Raw genomic sequence first — 22,808 nt, forward strand, 5'->3', positions numbered from 1 at the left:
CCTCATCTCCTTCCTGAGGTCGCATCAAAGAAACCCGGTCATACTGCCGCCTCAACAAAGCCCAGAGAGCATCAAGACGACCCTAAGGGAAAATGAGATTTGTGAATTCCCAGAGAATGTACTCAATCTCTATTTACTGAATAAATGAACATATAAAATGAAGAAAATAAAATCTTCTCTATCCTCATTTCTTTCATAAAATAAATTAATAAGTAACAGAAACTTGGAGGTTCTCATTGCCAAGAAAGCATTCGGCTGTTAAGAGTGTCCAACAGTTTGTTGCATCCATCATCCTATCATCTATATTAAGTATTTCTCCTAATGCTATTCCTCTCCTATCCCTCTACCCCCTGCTATCCCTCCCATACCCCCTATACCCCGACAGGCCCCGGTGTGTGAAATTCCCCTCCCTGTGTCCATGTGTTCTCATTGTTCACACCCAAATACCTATGTAACAAACCTGCATGTTCTGCACATGTACCCCAAAACTTAAAGTATAATAAAAATAAAAAATAAAAGAGCTAGATAGTAAATCTTACAGGCTTTGCCAGCCATGTGGTATTGGCTGCAACTATTCAACTGCTGTAGTTAAAAAAAAAATTGTACGATGAATATCTGCAATTTGATCTACCTTAGCCCTCTTTCAAGTAGTTGAGGGGACGTAGAACTAAAAAAGATACGTCTCCATAAGATCTGAGTTAAATTACACAAAATTTCGACACTTACCTTGATTGGCGTGTACCATTTTGTCTGAGGAGGCTGGTACGCGGGTTTGGGTCGAGGTGGTCTAGGCCTGATGGGTTCTTCTGTTTCTTCAGGAATCTTCACCACAGCATTTTTGGCTTTCTCTAGCCTTGCACCTTCCTCAGTAGATCCTTTATCACCCCAACGAACCTGTAAAACAAAGGGAAAGTACTGTTATCTGTAAAACAAAAGGAAAGTCTTGTTATCTGACACAAAGTGCCCTAGAGGAACAGGCTGTTACAGAGCCTTTGATCCTTTGGTTCACATCTCAGAGTGAAAAAGGAGGTAAGCAGGTATCCTAATTCCTAATTTCTCCTCTTCAGAAATAGGTTTCTGAATAGGAGAGGATGAATAGGTTTCTCACCACTCCTTGCTGTATTTAATATTAAGATCCTTAAAAAAAAAAAAAAAAAAAGACTCTTTGTAAAAATCTGGAGCCAACTAAATTTGAAGCAACCATTTTTCCATAGTTTTAAATAAAGAGTCCATTTGTGGTTTACATATGAAATGCATGGCAGTATGTAATTCTGTTCTCTAATTTGGTTTGTTCCCCTGCTAGCTAAACACATACCCATATGTAGTGATGACACTGGGAGAAATAGATGAAAATGATGATAGTTAGCATTTACTGAGTGATTACTATGTGTCAGTTCACATTTAATCCATACAAAAATGCAGCGAGATGGAGACTATATTTTCTTCTTTCCAGATGAGGCACAAGGAGGTTAAGTGATGTGCTCAAAGTCAAACAGCTAGTAAGTGACAGGGCAGGGATCCGAACATGTGTAATCTGAAATGGATTAATAAGTTTCAAATTGGTTTGAATGCAAATGTATTTCATACAAAAGAGTTGCTTCTTCCAAACTTTTCATCACGTTTGATTAAGGCAAAAAGTATGATTTGAACATTTAGTTTTTGAAAGTAAAATAATTATAATAAGAGTTTTCTTTACTTTTATAGTTTTATTCTGTAATGTACTGTTCAGCCTTTAGTTCCCAACTCATCTGAGTATGATTGTTTGGCATATGATTTTTTCATTAAGGAAGTCAAACCTGCAAAGACTGCTTTGAAAACAAAAATTCAGGAACACTAGAGAATTCCACAAATTATAGTAAATTTCCTCCTCTGAAAACTCTTGACATTGAAAAACCGCAAGATCAAGTGACTTTTATTTTTCAATAGATAGAAATTAAGAGCAAAATTTGAATTAAACTGGGCATGTAAATAGGATGCAGCCTCTGGAGAACGGCTTGTCCAAAGAGGAGTAGTGGGAAGTCCTACGAAAACCAAGGACATCACCAAAGACGGGCAAGATCAGAGGAGTTAAGCTCTAAAAAGCTATACTAATACCTACCCAGGGCACACTATGGCACACCAGAGTTAAGTTATTTCTTAAAAGAAGAATAAAAAAAAAGAACCTAAGACTTCCTAAAGCATTTTAATGATTATATTAGTGGGTAGGGAAAGAAAAGATTATTATTCATAGAAAGAGCTATTCAGGCTTTTTGATAAGGCTTACTTAGATGTTTTTACCTTTTTTTACTACAATTTTAGAATGGGCTTTCAATTTCAAGTGGGCCCTGTTGAGTCATTAAAATGTATCCATATCTTTCAGTGTGATCAGTGATACTAGAATGTTTTTTATGAGGTTGTTAAAATTGTTTTAAACACCATTAAACCTTTAGAGCTAGATAGTTGCTTTCTTTCCAGAGAAATGACCTTCTCTTTCCAACCACAGTGTTGTCACCTAGATAAACTAACACTTGTGAAATCTTTAGATATAGCTAGATTGAATTAAAAACTCTAAAACTGGGACACATATCCTTGCAATTGTAAAGGCTCAACTTTAAGAAACAAAAAAAAAGTACACAGTTAAGTAAACACACAAATGTCATAACTTAGAGAAGTCATTCAAGGCAGAAATAGAAGTAGATACAATTTAGATCCAATCAGAAATGATAGGCTTTAGCATAGGCAGCTCCCTGGCCTATTTCACACTGATATTGCAGAGGTAATCATAATCATATCTTCTTTCAAGTTTCAACTGGCACTATTCTCAGATTTTAAAATATATGTATAAAGCTAGTTAAACTAGAGTGCTGACCCAATGTGGTGTTTCTAGGGACTAAACTGTCAAATGACTATACCTGAGAAATGTAGTTGCTGAGATCTAAAGAAGATTCATTAAATAGATTCCTTAGTTTTAGTTCATGAGAGAGCTATTTAATCATCATCACCATCACCACCACAAACAATTCTCACTTACTCAAAGTCTGAAACTAGAAATTATTAGAGTTTTCAAATTCTTAAAAGCAATTAAATATACATACACATATTAAACATACATGTATGTATGTATACATTTTAATGTTTTAGTTTGACCACATTGAGACAGTTAAAAAGGACAAAAGAATAACAAGAATGACTACTAAAGGAAGCCTCAGCAGAATTAACATATCAGGCTTTATTATGGAAAAAAATAAGTGCAAGCTTGATACCTAAATTCTTCCAACTCCATTTGGCTTTCATTATAAGCAATAAAATTCCATAATTTCCAGAGCGTATTTGGATGACTAGGAGGTTATATCATTAAGGAGCAATTCCAGAATCAAGAAAAGAAACAAAAACAGTTTCACATTGAATTGGCAGAAACACACATTTGAAGTCACTAGGTATTGTGTATCAATTGTGCTAACAGTTGTTATTAACATCATCTCAGTTCCAGCTTTCTACAAATTCCCATTACCATAGTGTTTAAATATTTAATTTAAAGAAGGAAGAACAAAATATTATAGGTAAAAATTCCTATACTGACTTAAAATAAACTTAGCTATAAAAATCTGTTCTGTAATTCACATGTGTTCATAATTTCTATAATTCCTTTCACTTTTCCTAGTTTAAGGGCTTAAAAAAAAAAGTACCTTTTAGGTTTGAATAAGCATGCTTTTAAAACAAATTTTGTTTGTACAGTGGAACCTGTCTGCAGCCCCAGCTGCATCAGAGAATCCCTTGGGCTCAGGGGCTCAAGACCAGCCAGGACAGCATACTGAGAATTCCCCATCCCCCACCCCAGATTTCTTAAAAAATAAATAAATGAAACATTATGTTTTCTATTTTACCTCTCCACACTTAAATAAATTCATGTTTGCAAACATTTAATGATACTTAATTCTCAGTTCAATTTTTATTGTGTATTTTTATATACAGGTTGAAGATAGTTCAAAAATCTAAAATTCAAAATGCTCTAAAACCTAAAACCCTTGGAGTGTCAACATAACACTCTAAGAGGAACACTCCACACCTGACCTCATCTGATGGGTCACAGTCACCACTTTGCTTCATGCACAAAATTATTTTAAAATACTGTATTTTTTTAAATTCATTTATGTTTGTATATTTTGTTTGTAATATATAAACATAAAATTTATTTATGCTTGTATATTATGTTTGTGTATTTATTGTAAATTTTAAATTCATTTATATTTGACATATACCTTATACACATATTCTTATGTGTATAAGGTGTCTATCAAACAAAAATAAATTTCATGTTAAAACTTGGGTCCCCTCCCCAAGATACCACATTATGTGTATGCAAATGTTCTGAAATCTGAAGAAAATCCAAAATTTAAAACACTTGCAGTTCCAATCATTTCAGGTAAGAGATACTCAACCTATATCATGTTTCCCCTTTGTAACATCCACATTTGCTTTTCCATTTTTTTCTTCATTCTCATTCTCATTTCTATCTTGTTGATGGAATACTTCATACAAGGTAGCCAAAATTATACAAAACTTAAATGGACCCAGATTTATTACAAGTTGGCTGAGGTTTTTGTCACAAATTTTCTTCAACTGAAAAGGATGGGTGGGAACATAATTTCACATATTAATAGTTAATCACTCTTGAAACTTGAATTATAGGTTAGTTAGGGATGTGTGTGTGTGCTCTTGGCTCTGGTAAGTATAAACCAATTATGTTCTTTTTAACTCAGGACCCATTCAGGGGCTTACTCATATATTTCCTTTCCTTTAGAAAGAGATCTCAATCTTTGCAACACTGGAATATTGAACTAACAAAAATCTGACATTATTCCTAATTTTTTTAAGCAAGACTATTATTTATTCAATTAAGGCTCACATACTAATATCCTTACTTTATTATCATGCAGTATTTTAGATAAGTGGATTTCCAAATGGTATTAAGTTTACTATTCTGAATATGAAGAAGTACATGTTCACTGTCAAATAAATTTAAAATAGGGAAATATATCACAGATTGAAAATTCCCCATCCAGAGAAACCTACTTACATTTTTAATATATCCTATCAAGCCTTTTTACCCCCTTATATAGATCTTTTTACACACACATTTTGGAATGAGGTGAAATCAACTAAAAATAAGTTGTTACAGATCATATTTGGATATTTGATTGTAACAGTTTTATTTTTAAATGTATGTTTTATATATATAGGAACATCCTATGTACTTTCTTCCCACCCTTCCACGTCTAAAATGACACAACAAAGGTAAGAAAGAAAAATAACGTTCCTTCTGTGCCAAACAACAAGAACTTGCCTAGCCATATTTTCTTATCTTGTTTTGAATTCTCAGTTTCTAGTACACAAAAATCAATGCAATAACATTTCCAAAGACCAACTTAACAGCGTCTAGCAACTGCCTTTAACCATGGCAGATAATTGGCAATGAGGTATCTGTCTCAGAGGATATTTCAACAATAAAGAAGAAGCTCTCAGGGAAAATGTCCATTGTTTCCAGATCTAATGTGGTCCCGAAAAGTAAGAATCACTGTCAGATAATCTATATAAACACTTTCATAATGACAATCATGTTCAGTATGTCTGGGCTTTCTTTGAAGACAAGTAAAATTTATTCTGAAAATGGGAAACTCTCCTTGGGAATCTGAATTATATTGTAATGTATAAAAGGAAAAAATTGCAATAATTGTAGGGTTGTTCGTTAGCTTATCAATTTTTGCTGGCAGTAATGGGACAAAGTAGATATGACAATAAGAAACATGTGCAACACTGGTAAAATGCATAAAAACACATTCTAATCAGAAAGGAAAATTATAACTAGTAAGGAGAGAATGCTAGGATTTAATAATGAAATCAATATGTTCATGAAAAAATTCCTTGAATTGCCCCTTCGGATAGGATGCAGGCCTGTGTATACTGTTGTTAAAGGCTCAGTGCTGGTAATAATTGCTTATACCTAAATAATATGTCACTTTGAAAAAATAGTTCATGGTGATAAGAAAACTTTGATTTTTAAGATATAATATTGAGGTTCAATTTTAATCAACACTTTGGGCTAGTCTGAAAGTTCAATGCATTCTATAAATGATACATAATATCAATTACAGTAGTTCATAAGTGGCAACTAACGTCAAGTATTAAATTTGCTTTCTCTATATTTGTGATAAGGTCAGATCCATGCTATTGAATATTTTAACATTTTCTTCTCAAATAGGAAATAACTATTGGATCATTACAAAGAAGAACACTGTTGCAACTTGAAGTGGCTGGCTTCTTCACAGCTGACGTTCTTTGCAGTAATTTTTTCCAAAATAAGAAAAACCCTAGCTTTATTTTTGTCCCTTAGAATTCAGAGGTCTTATCAATGCAATCCTTTGACTAATGAAACCAGCTCTTTCTGGCCAGTTTTGGAGCGGCTAGGATGATTCCACAGAAAAAAAATGTATCCAGAAAAGACCCAGTGTTAGCCACAAATGGATGATATTATAAAAGTGAATTGTGAAAAGTTTCCATGGCTTAACAGTCCTAGAAATACATACTCCAGATTAGAAGTTTCTATTTTTTTTAAGATACTAACCTCCATTCTTTTAATTCCTCCAACTCCTCGACCACCATAATACGAAGCATCCACAGTTGGCCACTTCTTATTAGGCAAAGGTTCTTCTTCCTCCTGTGGAAATATATTTTTAAAATGGTTTTAATTAATTTCTTATAATACTGTTTAGTCAGAACCAACTCATACTTAAATATTTTTCTGAATTATGCCATTACTACGGAAAAACTATTTATTGAACATATGGATGCATTTACACTTACATGCATAGATTTCAAGTGGAGTTCTGCAGGATATGAGAACTCCTTCCTCTCCTCAAATTTTAGAAACATCTTTTACATCATCCCTAGGTAACTAGAAGTTGCTCTTTAACTATGGGAATCATTTGGTGTTTCAAATCTATTCATCACTTCATACTTAGAAAGATAAAATATTAAAATTAGGACAGCATTTTAACAATCATTAAAGCATCAATGTATGTGTAAGTTTGGACTCCATGAAATTTGAATTGAAAAGACAGGCAGTTGAGAAGCTTTGAAAATATACAACACCAGCACATTTCTTATTTCATGTTCCTAATATGATTCTGGCTAAAAAAAATAATATAAAAGCACCAAGCATTTTGAAGAAAGTAATAGGATCTTTCAACTGTCAGCTTGAATCTTCTTTTTGTACGTAATATAAGTGACATCAGAACTACTGATAGAGTGCTATAAAAAATATATGAAATCTTTATGTACTATTGATTCCAATGGCCAGTTTATATCTAGCAATGTATGAAGGTCCCATTCCTCTAGCACATGAAATAAATCATAAGGAGATGAAAAGTAAACATTGATTTTTATAAATTAAAACATCAGTACATAGATATCATAGTTATCTAACAGATAAAATTGATCAAATTTCGGGATGGTATCTGCATATGGGAAAAAAAAAACCAGCCATATCACTTTTTTAGGCACTCACCTCTTTTGGTGCAGGGGGTGGTGGTGGTGGAGGATCCTTGATAACCTGTCAAAAAAATCAAATACAAAAATTTCAATGGCACAGGAAGGAGATAGTAAGGATATGTAAAAATAATTAGATTTATAAAATACCATGGTACCTCCAAAGAAGTCCCCCAGTGAATCTTGCCACTCAATATTCATGCCCCTCTCTTTGAATCTTGGATTGCCTATAGCTAGCTTTAGGCCAATAGAAAGAGGTAGAAGTAGTACTATCTGACTTCTGAGGCTAGGTCAAAAGAACTTAAGCTTCCCCTGACATCCATGGTACACTCACTGTGGGGAAACACTGCTGTCAGGTCAGAAATCCACCACAAGATCATCAAGCTATGAGGAAACCCAAACTAATATAGTTTGGGTGGTGAGAGGGAGACACTAGCTGATTCCCAGTTATTTTAGCCATTCAACAGGAGATACGGGACATATGAGAGAAAAGTCCATCTTGGACACCCGGGCACTCTAAACTTCCAGATGACTCCAGCCAACTGACACCTGACTATAACCACAATGAGACTCCAACTGAGAGTCTCCTAGCTGAGCCTGTGAGGATACAAACTGTTACTTGAAGTTACTTATAACAAATTAACTTCTTAGCCAAGATTCCTTTCCTGTGATGTGTTACTCATGAAATCTTTTACACGTTTTTTTTTTTGTTTTTTGTTTTTTTTTTGAGATGGAGTTTCACTCTTGTTGCCCAGGCTGAAGTGCAATGGCGTGACATCGGCTCACTATAACCTCTGCCTCCTGGGTTAAAGTGGTTCTCCTGTCTCAGCGTCTGGAGTAGTTGGGGTTACAGGTGCCCACCACCACGCTGGGCTAATTTTTTTTTTGTATTTTTAGTAGAGACGGGATTTCACCATGTTGACCAGGCTGGTCTCGAATTCCTGACCTCAGGTGATCCACCAGCCTTGTGCTCCCAATACAGTTAATTCTTCACGTGAATAGAATGGAGCCTAAGGCTTACTTTGAAATGATCTTTACTGGTATTGGGCTATCTGGACGTTCACACCATCGTGAGGGAAATCTTTGACCAAGGGTAAATGGCTTCGGCTACTTCACGTACACATCAAAGTCTCTATACTAAGAGGAAAAACTGAAAATGTTCCAGCTTGACATCATCTAATGTCAAATGTTTCAACTATGTTATTAAATTTTCAAAGGTTTAAAACAATAGCAACTTTGAAAATGAGGTTCCACTTTTACCTTAGCAAAGAATTACTTTTAACTTGTAGTATATTACTATGACCATAGATATATATTTAAAGACTGCTTGTCTTTTAAAGGTATGCACAAATATTTTGGTGAAATGATATGATTTTGATGTTTTCACCAAAATAATTAGGACATTGGGAATTGGATAGGGGTACAGATGAAGTAAGACTGACAATGACGCTCCACGATTGCACACATACAAGTGGCTCCTTGCTGCCCTGTTGGTACTCACTTGTCTGCACCCGACACCATCACCCCACTGGTGTGTATTCTCTGGTGGTTCCCTACTTCAAGGCATTCTCCTGTAGCACCCCGACCCCCCACCACTGGAGCCCTTTTGCCAACAGCCCCCATCAAAGTGTTTTGCCAGCACACTGGGAACACCTCAGTTCTTTCAGTACAGAAAGTGCTTGACCTCGAGAGGTCAAAGAACAAAGCCATATGTCCAGTCCCAATCCCCCAGGCATTGGCATGAAGCTCAGGAGTGCTAAGCTGAGCCTTGGCCCCCTGAAAGCATCCTGAAATGAAGTCAAGCAACTAAACACAGCTTATACTACTTTCAAACCATTAAGAACATCAAAGAATATAAAAGCAAATAGCTTCATCCAAAGGACAGTAACTTCAAAGATTAAAGGAAAATCAGTGGACACAGATGAGAAAGAATGAGTACAAAATTTCTGGCAACTCTGAAAGCCAGAGTGTCTTCTTATCTCCACAAACTACATCAATAACTCCCCAGAAATGGTTCTTAATCAGATTGAAATGGCTGAAATGATAGACACAGAATCAGAAACTGGATGGCAAGGAAGCCCAATGAGATACATAAGAAGGTTGAAACCTAATCCAAGGAAACTAGTAAAATGATCCAAGAGCTAGAAGATGACATAGCCATTTTAAGAAAAAAAATAATTGAACTTCTGGAAATTAAACTATGTTACAGAAATTTCATAATGCAATTGGAGGCATTAAGAACAAAATAGGCCAAGATGAGAAAAGAATCTCAAAACTCAAAGACTGTTCCTTTGAATCAATGCAGGGAGAAAAAAAAAATAAAAAATTTTTTAAAAAAAAAAAAAAAAAAAAAAAAACTCCAAGAAATATGGGATTATGTAAGGAGTTCAAACCTATGACTCACTGGCATTTCTGAAAGAAATAGAGAGCAAGCAACTTGAAAAACGTATTTGAAGAAATTATCCACAAAAATTTTCCCAACCTCAATACACAGGTAAACATGCACATTCAGGAGATTCAGAGAATCTCTAAGATATACCAGAAAAGACATCTAGTCATCAGATTCTCTAAAGTCAATGCAAAGAAAAGAAATTTTAAAGGCAGCTACAGAGAAGGGGCAGGTTAAGTACAAAGGGAATCCCATCAGGCCAAAAGTGAACTTTTCAGCAGAAACTTTACAAGTCAAAAGACATTGGGGGCCTATATTCAGCAACTTTAAAGAAAAGAAACTTCAACCAAGAATTTCATATCCAACCAAACAAAGCTTCATTAAGTGAAGGAGAAATAAAATCATTTTCAGACAAGCAAATGCTAAGGGAATTCATTACCACCAGATATACTTATCAGAGGTCCTAAAGGGAGCACTAAACATGAAAATGGAAGACCTGCCACTACTAAAACACACTTAATACACATTCCACTGGTACTATAAAGCAACTATACAATCAAGTCTATATAGCAACTAGCTAACAACATGGCAGGATCAAATCCTCACATATCAATATTGACCTTGAACATAAATGGGCTAAGCGTCTAACATAAAAGATACAGAGTGGCAAGTTGGATAAAGAAAAAAACCCAATGATATGCTATATTCAAGAAAATCATTACACTTAAATTATATATACAGGTTGAAAGTAAAGGGATAGAGAAAGATCAATCAAGCAAACAGAAAACAAAAAATTAGAAGGGTTGCAATTCTTATTTCAGACAATACAGATTTTAGATCAGCAATGATCAAAAGAGACAAAGAAGGGTATTACATAATGATAAAAGTTTCCATTTAACAAGAAGACTTAACTCTCCGTAATACATACACACCTAACATTGGAGATCCTAGACTCATAAAAAAGTTCTTAGAGACCCATAAAGAAGCTTAGATAACCACACAATAATAGTGGGAGACTTCAACACTCCACTGACAGTATTAGATCATTGAAGCAGAAAACTAACAAAGATATTAGAAACCTAAACTCAATACTTAACCAAACAGTCCTAACAGACATCAGCAGAATATCCAACAACAGAATATGCATTCTTCTCATTTGCAAATGGCACGTACTCTAAGATCAACCGCATCCTCGTCCATAAAGCAGTTCTCAACAAACTTAAAAACAAATCATACTAATCACACTCTCAGACCACAGAACAATAAAAATAGAAATCAATACTAAAAAGATCTCTCAAAATCATACAATTACCTGGAAATTAAACAAACTTGCTCCTAAATGACTTTCAGGAAAAGAATGAAATTAAGGTAGAGATTTTAAAATTCTTTGAAACCAATGAAAACAAAGAGTCAACAGTCCCGAATCTCTGGGACACAGCTAAAGCAGTTTTCAGATAAAAGTTTAGAGTTCTAAATGCCTACATCAAGAAGTTAAAAAGATCTCAAATTAACAACCTAATCTCACACCTAGAGGAACTAGGAAAACAGGAGTAAACCAACCCCAAAGCTAGCAGAAGAAAAGAAAACTAAAATCAGAGCAGAACTGAAGGAAACTCAGATATGAAATCTGTACAAAAGATCAGTGAAATCAAAATTTTGTTCTTTCAAAAAATAAACAAGATTGATAAACCACTAACTAGATTACTAAAACGAGAAGATCCAAATAAGCATAATCAGAAATGATAAAGGGGACATTACAAATCCCACAGAAATACAAGAACTCTAAAATACTATTATAAATACCTTTATGCGCACAAACTAGAAAATTTAGAAAAAATGAGTAAAGGCCAGGCGCGGTGGCTCAAGCCTGTAATCCAAGCACATTGGGAGGCCAAGGCGGGTGAATCATGAGGTCAAGAGATCGAGATGATCCTGACCAACATGGTGAAACCCTGTCTGTACTAAAAGTACAAAAAATTAGCTGGGTGTGGTGGTGCGTGCTGGTAGTCTCAGTTACTCAGGAGGCTGAGGCAGGAGAATTTCTTGAACCTAGGAGGCAGAGGTTGCAGTGAGCCGAGATTGTGCCACCGCACTCCAGCCTAGCGCCGGGCGACAGAGTGAGACTCTGTCTCAAAAAAAAGAAAAAAGGAAAAAATGAGTAAATTACTAAAAATATACACTTCTCAAGATTGAACAACAAAGAAATATTTATCCTGAACAGACCAATAACAAGTTCCAAAACTGAATCAGGAATAAAAATATCTATCAACCAGAAAATGCCCTAGATGAGACAGATTCATGGCTGTATCCTATCAGACATATAGAGAATACCTGGTAACAATCCTACTGAAACTATTCCAAAAAACTGAGAAGGGACTCCTCCATAACTCATTCTATAAGGCTAGCATCATTCTGATACCAAAAGCTGTCAGAGATACAGTGAAAAAAGAAAACTTCATGACAATATGCCTGATGAACACAGACATAAAAATCCTCAACAAAATACTAGTAAACCAAATCTAGCAGTGTATCAAAAAGTTAATCCACCATGATCCAGTAGGCTTTATCTCTGGGATGCAAGGTTGGTTCAACATATGTAAATCAATAAATATAATTCATCACATGAACAGAACTAAAAACAAAAACCACATGATCATCTCAATAGACTCAGAAAAGACTTTAAATAAGATTCCACATCCCTTCATGTTAAAACTCTCAACAAACTAGGCATCAAAAAAATATACCTCAAAATAGTAAGACCCATCTATGCTAAACCCACAGCCAACATTATATTGAACAGGCAAAAGATGGAAGCATTTCTCTCAAGAACTAGAACAAGGATGCCCACTCTCACCACTTCTATTCAGCATAGTCCTGGAAGTCTTAGCCAGAACCATAAGGTAATAGAAAGAAACAAAAGGCTACAGTACACCAAATCAGCATGGTCCTGGTACAAAAACAGACATATAGACCAATGGAACAGGTTAGATAACCCAGAAATAAAGCCATACACTTATGACCATCTGATCTTCAACAAAGTTGACAATAACAAGCAATGGGGAAAGGACTCCCTATTCAGTAACTGATTCTGGCATGACTGGGTTAGCTGTATGTGGAAGAGCAAAACTAGACCCCTTCTTTTCACCATATATAAAAAATCAACTCAAAATGAATTAAATACTTACATATAAAACCTAAAAGTCAAGATAAACCTAGGAAATACTATTCTGGACATAGGCTTTTGCAAAGATTTCATGATGAAGTTTCCAAAAGCAATGGCAACAAAAGAAAAAATGGACAAGTGGGACCTAATTAAACTAAAGAGCTTCTGCACAGCAAAAGAAACCGTCAACAGAGTAAACAGATAATCTACAGAATGCAAGAAAATATTTGTGAACTATGCATCCAATCAAGGACTAATATGCAGAATCTATAAGGAACTTAAATCAAAAAACCACCCCATTAAAATGTGGGCAAAGGGTATGAACAGGCACTTCTCAAAAGACATATACATGGCCAACAAGCTCATAAAATAATGCTTGATTTTGCTAATTATTAGAGAAATGCAAATCAAACCCACAATAAGGTACCAGCTCACACCAGTCAGAATGGCTGTTATTAAAAAGCAAAAAATAACAGGAGTTAGCAAGGCTGCAGAGAAACAGGAACGTTTATACACTACTGGTGAGAATATAAATTAGTTCAGCCACTGTGGAAAGCAGTTTGGAGATTTCACAGAGAACTTAAAGCAGAACTACATTTAATCCAGCAATCCCATTACTGAGGATATTCTCAAAGGAATATAAATCGTTCTACTAAAGACATATGCACTTATATGTTCATCACAGCACAGCATTATTCACAATAGCAAAGACATGGAGTCAACCTAGATGCCCATCAGTGATGAACGGCACAAAAAAAAAAAAAAGTGATACAGATACACCAGTGAATACTAAACAGCTATTTAAAAAAATAAAATCATGTCATTGGCAGCAACATGGATGCAGCTGGAAGCCATTATCCTCAGAGAATTAGCACAGACGCAGAAAACCAAATACTACATGTTTTTTCATATAAGTGGAAGCTGCACATTGAGTACACATGGATAGAAAGATGGGAACAACAGACATCAGGGTCTACTTGAAGTGAGAGCCTAGTAGAAAGGTGAAGATCGAAAAACTACCCATCAGGTACTAAGCTCACTACCTGGGTGATAAAATCATTTATACACCTAACACCAGTGACAGGTAATTTACCCATGTAACAACCTGTACATGTACCCCTGAACATAAAATAAAAATTGAAAAAAAAAATTGACAATAAGTTGAGAATCACTGAAGCTGAGTAATGAAGACAGTGGGAAGTTCATACCTTGTTTTTCAAAATTTTGTTTAATTTTTAATTTTTGTGGGTACATACATTAGTTTCTCTCTTTGTAAATGTTTGACATTTTCCTTAGTGAAAGGGTTTTTATATTTTGACGTTATTAACAATGTTTAGAGAACTGACTCACAATTTTCTGCATACAAAATGTTTTCATCATCTAAATTTTAGTTTAGATCCAAACCTCAGGAAAATATACACAGACAATAACGACAATAATATAGACCATAACTAGACAGTAATTAAATTTGACTGAATCTCCTTTTGAATGTTACAAGAAATGCCATTATTTCTACTTAACCCTTTTATTTAATTCAATTTTATTTTTTCAACAACCATAAAATTCCACTAGATTTTAATAATCTTGAAAGATACAACTTTATGACTTTTTATAGTTAGCACAGAAATAAATGCCAATAGAGAATTAAGATTTAAAATAATCCCATAATAAAACAAAATAAAGTTCATCAAACTACAGGTATATTTCCTCTATGAAAAAAGAAAGTACGTCATATCACTACGAACTTGCATATCCAAAACAATTAATGAAAACCAGATCTGTTAGCATTTTATAATGAACAAAGTCAAAGCTAACCTAATAATCTTCATTTAAATGCTAACACTTTCCTATCTTCCCTGTTTCTTTCAAGTGCATAACTTTTCAGTTGCAGCATCAAAATTTTGGCATAATCCGTCATCTCTTTTCTCACTTCTAATGACTTCACCGAATCATTTCCATGCCCTATACATTTGAAATATCCCCTACCTTCCTCTCTCCATGATAAATTCTCCCAATTTTCCCAAAGAATATATGATTCTCTTGATATGCACAGATGCTCTGTTCTCTCCCAGAATTTATCCAAGTTGATAATTTCATCTACTAAAAAATGGTGTTTATTAATTTTATCTAGAAAAAAATAGCAAGTTTCATGAGAACATGGGTTATGTCTGCTTTGCTCCTCACTGCCTTTCTAGTACTTAATAGAATGTCTAGCACAAATTAGACTTTCAAGGAAGTAAGGAAAAAGAGAAGGAAGGAAGAGATGAAACAGAAAGGTGTGAGAATGGCAGAGAAAAGGAGGGAATAAGGGACAAAGAAAGAGAGGGAAGAAGGAAGAAATAGAAATTAGGAAGAGAGGAAAAGAAGGGAAGGAAGTAGGAGAGAGAAAAGAAGAGAGGAAGAAACAGAGAGTCAAAAAGGAGGAAGGGAAGGAAAGAGATGCAGTGGAGAGGGAAAGACAAGGAAAGAAGGGATTATTTTCATTCCATTCCCCTGTCACTCCTAAAAGCATAATCTCAAGATTCTTTGGACCTCAAATGTATCTAGTACAACATTTTTCAACTCCTCCAATGCATATACGATCAAAACTTCAATACTCTGAAAAGTTCCTACCAAGTTGTAGTCTAACTATGTTTGAATTACTGCAATAAAGAGAAATCCACTACTTTACAAAGCACTTCAGTCCATTGGCAAGGAACCCACAACATTTGAAAGTTTTGCCCCCAAATGAAGCTAAAGCACTTCTCACTCTGTAGTTTCTCCCACTCTGTAGTTTCCAGTCTTTAGTCTTGATCCTAGAGTCTGGCAATATGACACACACACACACACACACACACACACACACACACACAAGCACTCACTCTCTCTCTCTCTCTGTCTCTCCCTTTCAGAAGATAGCAGTTCCTATTTTTGAATGCTTGGGTAATTACCATATATCTGTTGAGTCTACCAATCCAGAACCTAAATATATCAAACTTTTCTAATGAGATGGTTCCAAGTTATCTGGTCATCTTGGTCAGGTTTTTTTTTATTTGTTTTTTTGGTTTTTAGGTGTGTGTGTGTGTTTTGCACATATTGATTCGATCAATATTTCAAAGTGTGGCTTCCAGAACTCATAACATTTTAAATATGCCTGAACCATCATAAATAAGTGAATGGTGCTCAAGACAAAGGAGATGCATTCCTGACCTTTTCTCACCACCCCATTCTAAGAATTTTAATTAATAATATATTCACAAATTTATTGATAGTTATAATTACCATAGACTTTTTTTGCATCAACGACTAAACGCTCTACTTGTAGTGAAATTAGACATGTAACTTGTTTCTCTATCTCCAACTGATTCCCTATTTTAACCTATGTAGACAGGTCAATATTCTTCTAACAGAAGCTTAATCAATCATTTCCCTGGTAAAAATGAATCAATAGTCCCAATGCTAACAATTTGAATCAATAGATTACTAAATTTTAGTGGAAAGACCTTACAAGTCATGCTTCCACTCTTAGCCTTGTGAATTTCCATAAAGTGCTCTCTGGAGTTCTCTCACTAGAAAAAGATCAAGATACATCCTTCCATGCCAGTAAGTCTGAGAATAATATATCTGAACTCATTTCCATTTCATTGTGAGGACTTCATATTTACTCTTCTTATTATATGTATATCTTGCACTGGTATATAAATTTCTGAGGACATAAATACTATCCTCAACCCTGTTCTGTATTACATCCTCTTGAGAATTACTGAACATCCCTCTCCATATTCTTCCTTTTTTAATGTCATATTCATTACCCTGTATAGCATCTCGTTTAACATTGATATGGGAAAACTGAATTTCAATTTAAAATCCTCATATGACCACTGTTGTCAAACTCACATAGTATAACAGGAAGCATCTTTGCATTCCATCTCTTCACTGGAGATCCTTTATCTAACATAAGCTACAGGCTAAATACCAAAACCCCCTTTGCAGCACATATACATGAGCCAGTTTTTCTATTCTCACTGTTAAAATGCCTCAGCATGGTGTTAGTCCCTCCACAGTTAAGCCCTAACATCTATCTACAAACATCCCTCTACATGCACCTCCTCTCCAGCCAGCCTGATGATCCTGGTGCTTCTCCCCAAATACAGTGATCATTTTCATGTTAGGTCCCAACCAGCCGTCACAGAGTAGCCCACCAACTTTCTGTTGTTTCATCTAGAGGACATCAAACTTTTAAAAGTATATGTTGCTGCACAGTTGAACCATTTATGCATCATTGATTTGGGTTTATATGTTGATTTTGTAAATTTTAAATTATCCCTGAAAATTACAAATTCCTTAATGGCAATAATCATCTCTCCTTATTTATAAATGCCATCATGCCTAACAAAGTACTCTGCACACAGTAGATACTAGAGGTACTGAAAATATATTGAAAGTGAAACTGATAGAATGCTCACAAAAAAATTATTGTTGATTTCCAAATGTATAAGTAAAACATTGAGGAAAAAAACATACACAAATAATAAATAGAGATTTACATGAAACTAAAATATTACTAGTTCCTAAAAAAATGATGCACTAAATTTTTTCCTCAACCAATAAAGTCAGTTAACTCAATTGTAGAAGGAAAGATAGAAGTATACTAAGTTTCTTCAACTGGGAAATAAATTGGATTAACTGTAGGTCCTTTTCAAAATGACAATTCTAATAAAATGATTAAAAATACATATTACAACGTTTCTACTAGGTCTTTTGCTCCTCTGCCTTTCCATGGTTAAGTATGGCCATATGTCTATATGCAATTGGTGAATACAATTCCAGAAAAGAACATTAGAGTTTGTTTTTTTTAATAGTATGCCATTATTCTTTTGTGTGAATAATTCATGACTTATTATCAATTTAAAGTGAAATAAAGTCCTGACAAAAATATTTTCTGTATTGTTATAATGAAAACAAAGCCCTTAAAGCTCTATCTAAATCAAATTTTGATTTGCTAAATTAAGAGACACAACCACTGTCATGACAAATAATAGCACCTTCAGAAGCTGAACCAGAGCTAAGGTTCATTTGTGTGTTATTATCACTATTAACAAGAACCACCCTTTATTGATGCTGCCAGATACTACATACTCTGTCTCTATCGTTCTCTTATTTTCATAATAACTCTGTGCAAGCACTGTGTTCATCCTCATTTTAAATATAAGAAGCAGAAAGCTCTATCTTCAAAACTTGTCCACATACATACAAAGAGAAAACACAGAATTAGGACTGAAACCCCTGAGTAGTCCACCTATCTCCAAACTCTGAGTTCAACTTCTGCCATATGACATCTTTTTTTGCAAAGGGGAGGAGTACAAAAGGAAAAGCCTACAATCTGTTGAGTAGTTGTTACTTACCTGCATAGATGGATGGATGGATGAATGGATAGATACATAGACGATAGATAATTACACAGAGAGTTAAATTTAAAAATGTTGACAACTATATAAGATAGAGTTTATCACCATTTTATACAGATATAACATTTAGCTAATATGCCCAATGTAACCCACCTCAAAATTTGGAGCCAAGACACCAAATGGTTTTCTTGTGATGTTTCAAGATGCTCCCTCCCTCCACTCTGCCACACAACCTCATAAGTAACAAAGAAGGGTGAAAATAATCTGAAGCCATTTGGCTCAAAAGCCAAAAATGGCAAAAATCTGTGTTCAACTGACATTCCTACATTTCAGTAAAACTAGTTCAGGAGAAAAGAAAGATTTACTGTTAGTAAAAATACATTAAAAATAACAGTCATGAGAATCCCATTCTTATATCAAATAGTGCAAGAATACACATTCATTACAGAAAAGAATGTATTCATATGCACCATATTTTATGAGAATTTGCAGATTTTAAAAGGCATAATATTGCCTAGTTGCCAGAATTTTTTTCCACTTAGCATCCTTCAGCTCTGCATTGAAGATTCTGGAAAACACTTTCACCACTTTATGAACCATATGCAGAGTTTGATTCTTCTCCAATTTTTTTTCATTTGTTATTATCATCATCAGGGAGGATTACATCTCATCTACTTAGCTGCTAGAATGAAGATTTCAGCTTGGAAGAGAGCCGATTTCTTAAAAAAAAAAAAAAGTTAGCTGCTTCAGGCAACAGTCCTTTTGATCTGCTCATTAACACTTTTCAAATGTTCGAGTGATATGGGCATTCTTTGCGCTAAAAAATGTCAGCACTGGAGCCTGCAGCCAGCTTGATGCAATCATATGTTCCAATATTCAGAAAAGAGTGAAAAGAACTGTCAACATTGAATTGCCTTGGATTAAAAAAAAAGATATTGTACAACGACTGTAGACCAAGTAGTATTTCAGGACTGATTTTTCCAGTGACAAAAAAAAAAAAAAAAAAAAGCCCAACTTATCAGTAATGTCATCTAGGTGCCTAAGGACCCACAGACAATAGAGAAACCTTCTTAGTATTTACAAGAGTTTGTTTAAAATATATGTGGGTCTTCCTTTCATTCTCTCTTTTGTTTTTGATAAGATCAGAGAGGAAGTAAAATGCCTTTCTTTTGACATACATAAACACAAAGTTCCCTTACATTATTAGTTGTGAAGTCCTTTTCTGAATCCCACGAAGTTAGACACCTTCAACATCCTGACCAAAATATTCAAGTTATTTCAGCCTCCGCTTTTTTTTCTCCTTGACAAACTCATCAATGATCAAAGAATTCTACTTTAAACAAATAAGTGAAATCTGGACAATAAATATAATTTAGAAAGCCAAATGGGGACTAAGAAGGACAGAGTAAGAATGTATTCTGCCAGGAGTTAGGTAAAGGTGCTTCTGTGAAAGCAAATAAACAAACCAGGATAAGTTTGATACCATTTTGTAAAAGATACTCTGTTGGAAAACATCACCATGAAAGCAGTAAGATCTAACACCACGCTCTATTTCAAGAAGGCAACCAAACATAAATCATCTTATTTAATGGTACAAGGAAGGCATATTAAAATTTAAATTACTTTTGTTTTATTGTGCATTCCAAAAAAGAAATCAGGCTGCTCTTGAGGTAACTCAATAAAGGTACCAGGAGCCCTCCTCAACAATGAAAAATAAGCGCAATGTAGAAGCATTATTACTATTTAGAAAAGAACAGCACAGCTGTTGCTGGCTAAGAAAATGATTCTATAGAGCTCCAGCTAGACATATCCTCATTGCAAAAGATCAACTTATGTATAAGCAAATTGGGCTTCACAAATATAAGTTTTTAAATGGACTTTTAAAGTAAGACTTATGAGATCTTTATATAACATCTTAAATGCACTAAAGGAAAATGAATTTGCAATTTTCCCTTGAGGCTGGAGAACATTTGCCAGGGACACTAAAGCAAGCGAACATTTGTCATTTTCAGCATATTCTGGTATTTGTTTACAGCTGTATAACACAATCTAATTGACAACACTCAGAAAGCCTTTGTTTGCCACCTATCTGTAATTCATCTGGAGAGTCTGATTACCCCAAACTATGCAAATATAGACTGTCATTTCTCCTATCCTGATTAGTAAAACAAATTTGTTCTTAACTCAAAATATCCTCTAATCTAAATAATGATGAAAACATCTATATTTTCTGATGTCACTAACAATTCAAAACAGGATAAGTTTTGCTTTAATGTCCCTGCCTTTTTAACCTAAAGAAAAAGACAGGATGCTTATAATGGCTTTGTTAAAGAAAGGCAGTTATAGAGGATGGATGTAAGGAAGGATACTCAATGAACAGAACACAGACTCTTAAACAGATGTTAAGAAATAACTTCACACAAAAATGAGAACTTTTCCCTTCATGGAACAGTTTGAAAACTCAACACAATCTATAATTCACTAATGACAGTGCCTACATATTCAAATTTACATGAGGACTCCTTTATTATAAGGCTTTCTAGATAAAGGTCTCTAAATATCATTGGTTTAGATTTATACTTTTGTATGGAAAGCCCAGACACACAGAGGACACTATCTGCATCATTTAAATTACATCACAACTCTCTGTCATACTTGAAAACACTCTTTAATATGAACTCAAAGATTTAAAATTGAAAAAAAAATAGTCTCCTATTAAAAGCATGTTGGCTGACCAGACCTTCTATGGCAAGAGTTTTTTCCTTAATCTTTTTTATTTTATGCCCCTTCATATGGTTTGGCTCTGTGTCTCCACTCAAATCTCATCTTGGAATTGTAATCCCCATAATCCCCACGTGTTTAGGGAGGGAACAGGTGGGAAGTGATTGGATCATGGGGGCAGTTTCCCCCATGCTGCTCTCATGATAGTGAGTGAGTTCTCACAAGATCTGATTGTTTTACAAGGCAGTTTTCTCTGCTCTTACTAGGTCTCTCTTTCCTTCTTCCTGAAGAAGATCTTTGCTTCCTCTTCACCTTCCACCATGATTATGTTTCCTGAGGCCTCCCCAGCTATGCAGAACTGTAAGTCAATTAAACCTTTCTTTATAAATTACCCAGGCTCGGGCCGTTCTTTATAGGAGTGTAAAAATGGACTAATATACCCCTCCTTACCAGTCTGGTGAATCTATGGACCACTTCCCATAATAATTATTCTAAATTAAAATGTATAGGATTTAAAGGACCCCAATCATATTAAAATGTAATTTTCAATCTGTTTTAAAAAATATGAGATATGGAAATATGTATGTTTCTTTATTGACTCATTAAATAATACACTCTTGTAATAGGTCTAGAAACTATCATAATTTTAAAGTAGCAATGCCTATAAAACACATTTCAAAAATACCTGAACAGTAGCCAGGAGTGGTGGTGCATGCCTATATTCCCTGCTACTTGGGAGGCTGAGGCTGAGGCAGGAGGATCGCTTAAGCCCAGGAGTTCTAGGCTACAGTGGGCTATGATCATGCCTGAGTGACAGAGAACCCGACTTTAAAAAACATCTGAGCAACTATAAATGAAATATAGGATACATGTGATTGCTACTGGTGACAGTTTTCATAACTGCTAATATTTTTGTGGACAGGGTAAAAAATTAATCAATGACAGAAATGATAAATTTCAGCTAGAAGTAAAAACAAAGACGTATTTTTTTTCCTTACAAGTTCACAATTCTCAGGTTAGACGTACCTGTGGGGTATATGTAGCAGCAACTAGACAAAAGTCAAACAACTTCTACTTCAGAGTTTTATTATAATTAAGAAATTCTTACATATTTGTATCTTAGTTCCCATGAAATAGGACTACAAGGGCCATGTTTCCTATTGTATATATATTATAAAAAACACATTTTAAATGAAGTCATTGAAAATCATACCAAAAATGACCATCATAAATTTCCTCAAGCACAATACTTCTCCATAGTTGACAGAAGTTTTTACTATAACTAACAAAAAGGTACTCTATTTTGAATTTGATTTCCAAGTATATCAATATAAATTTTCTCAATTTTAAGAATTGGGATAGGTCAAGAAGATGCATTCAATAACAAGCATTCACTGTGTAACATGCCTGGTTTACAATGATGGGTAAATACACACAGTACCTGCCTTCGTGATTAGCCTATAAAGGGGAGAGAAATCTTAATTTTACTAAAGTATCAGAAAAAAGGTACCATTTGCTCACTTGACAGGGTAATGTTATAAGAATTTTGACTAAAAATTTAACATAAAACATCCTAGAAGGGATGTTTCTGACTGATGTTTCTTTTTCCTGATATAAAACTGGT

The 22,808-nt window shown here is 34.6% G+C and overlaps 1 protein-coding gene across 1 annotated transcript in view; it reads right to left on the bottom strand.

Moving 5' to 3' along the window:
* Nucleotide 1: 1 nt before the first annotated feature.
* Nucleotides 2-22,808, bottom strand: part of ANTXR2 (ANTXR cell adhesion molecule 2) — a gene marked incomplete at its 3' end in the record, with an annotated part of 90,590 nt that continues 67,783 nt past the window's right edge. The window contains exons 13-16 of the mRNA XM_017530183.2: nt 7,544-7,588; nt 6,602-6,694; nt 727-894; nt 2-82 (exon numbers count right to left, since the gene is read on the bottom strand). Coding sequence (XP_017385672.1) covers nt 2-82; nt 727-894; nt 6,602-6,694; nt 7,544-7,588 — 387 coding nt within the window. The remainder of the gene's footprint in view (nt 83-726; nt 895-6,601; nt 6,695-7,543; nt 7,589-22,808) is intronic.

Source organism: Cebus imitator, unplaced genomic scaffold, assembly GCF_001604975.1.
Source record: "Cebus imitator isolate Cc_AM_T3 unplaced genomic scaffold, Cebus_imitator-1.0 Scaffold64, whole genome shotgun sequence".
In the NCBI taxonomy this organism is placed as follows: Eukaryota; Metazoa; Chordata; class Mammalia; order Primates; family Cebidae; genus Cebus; species Cebus imitator.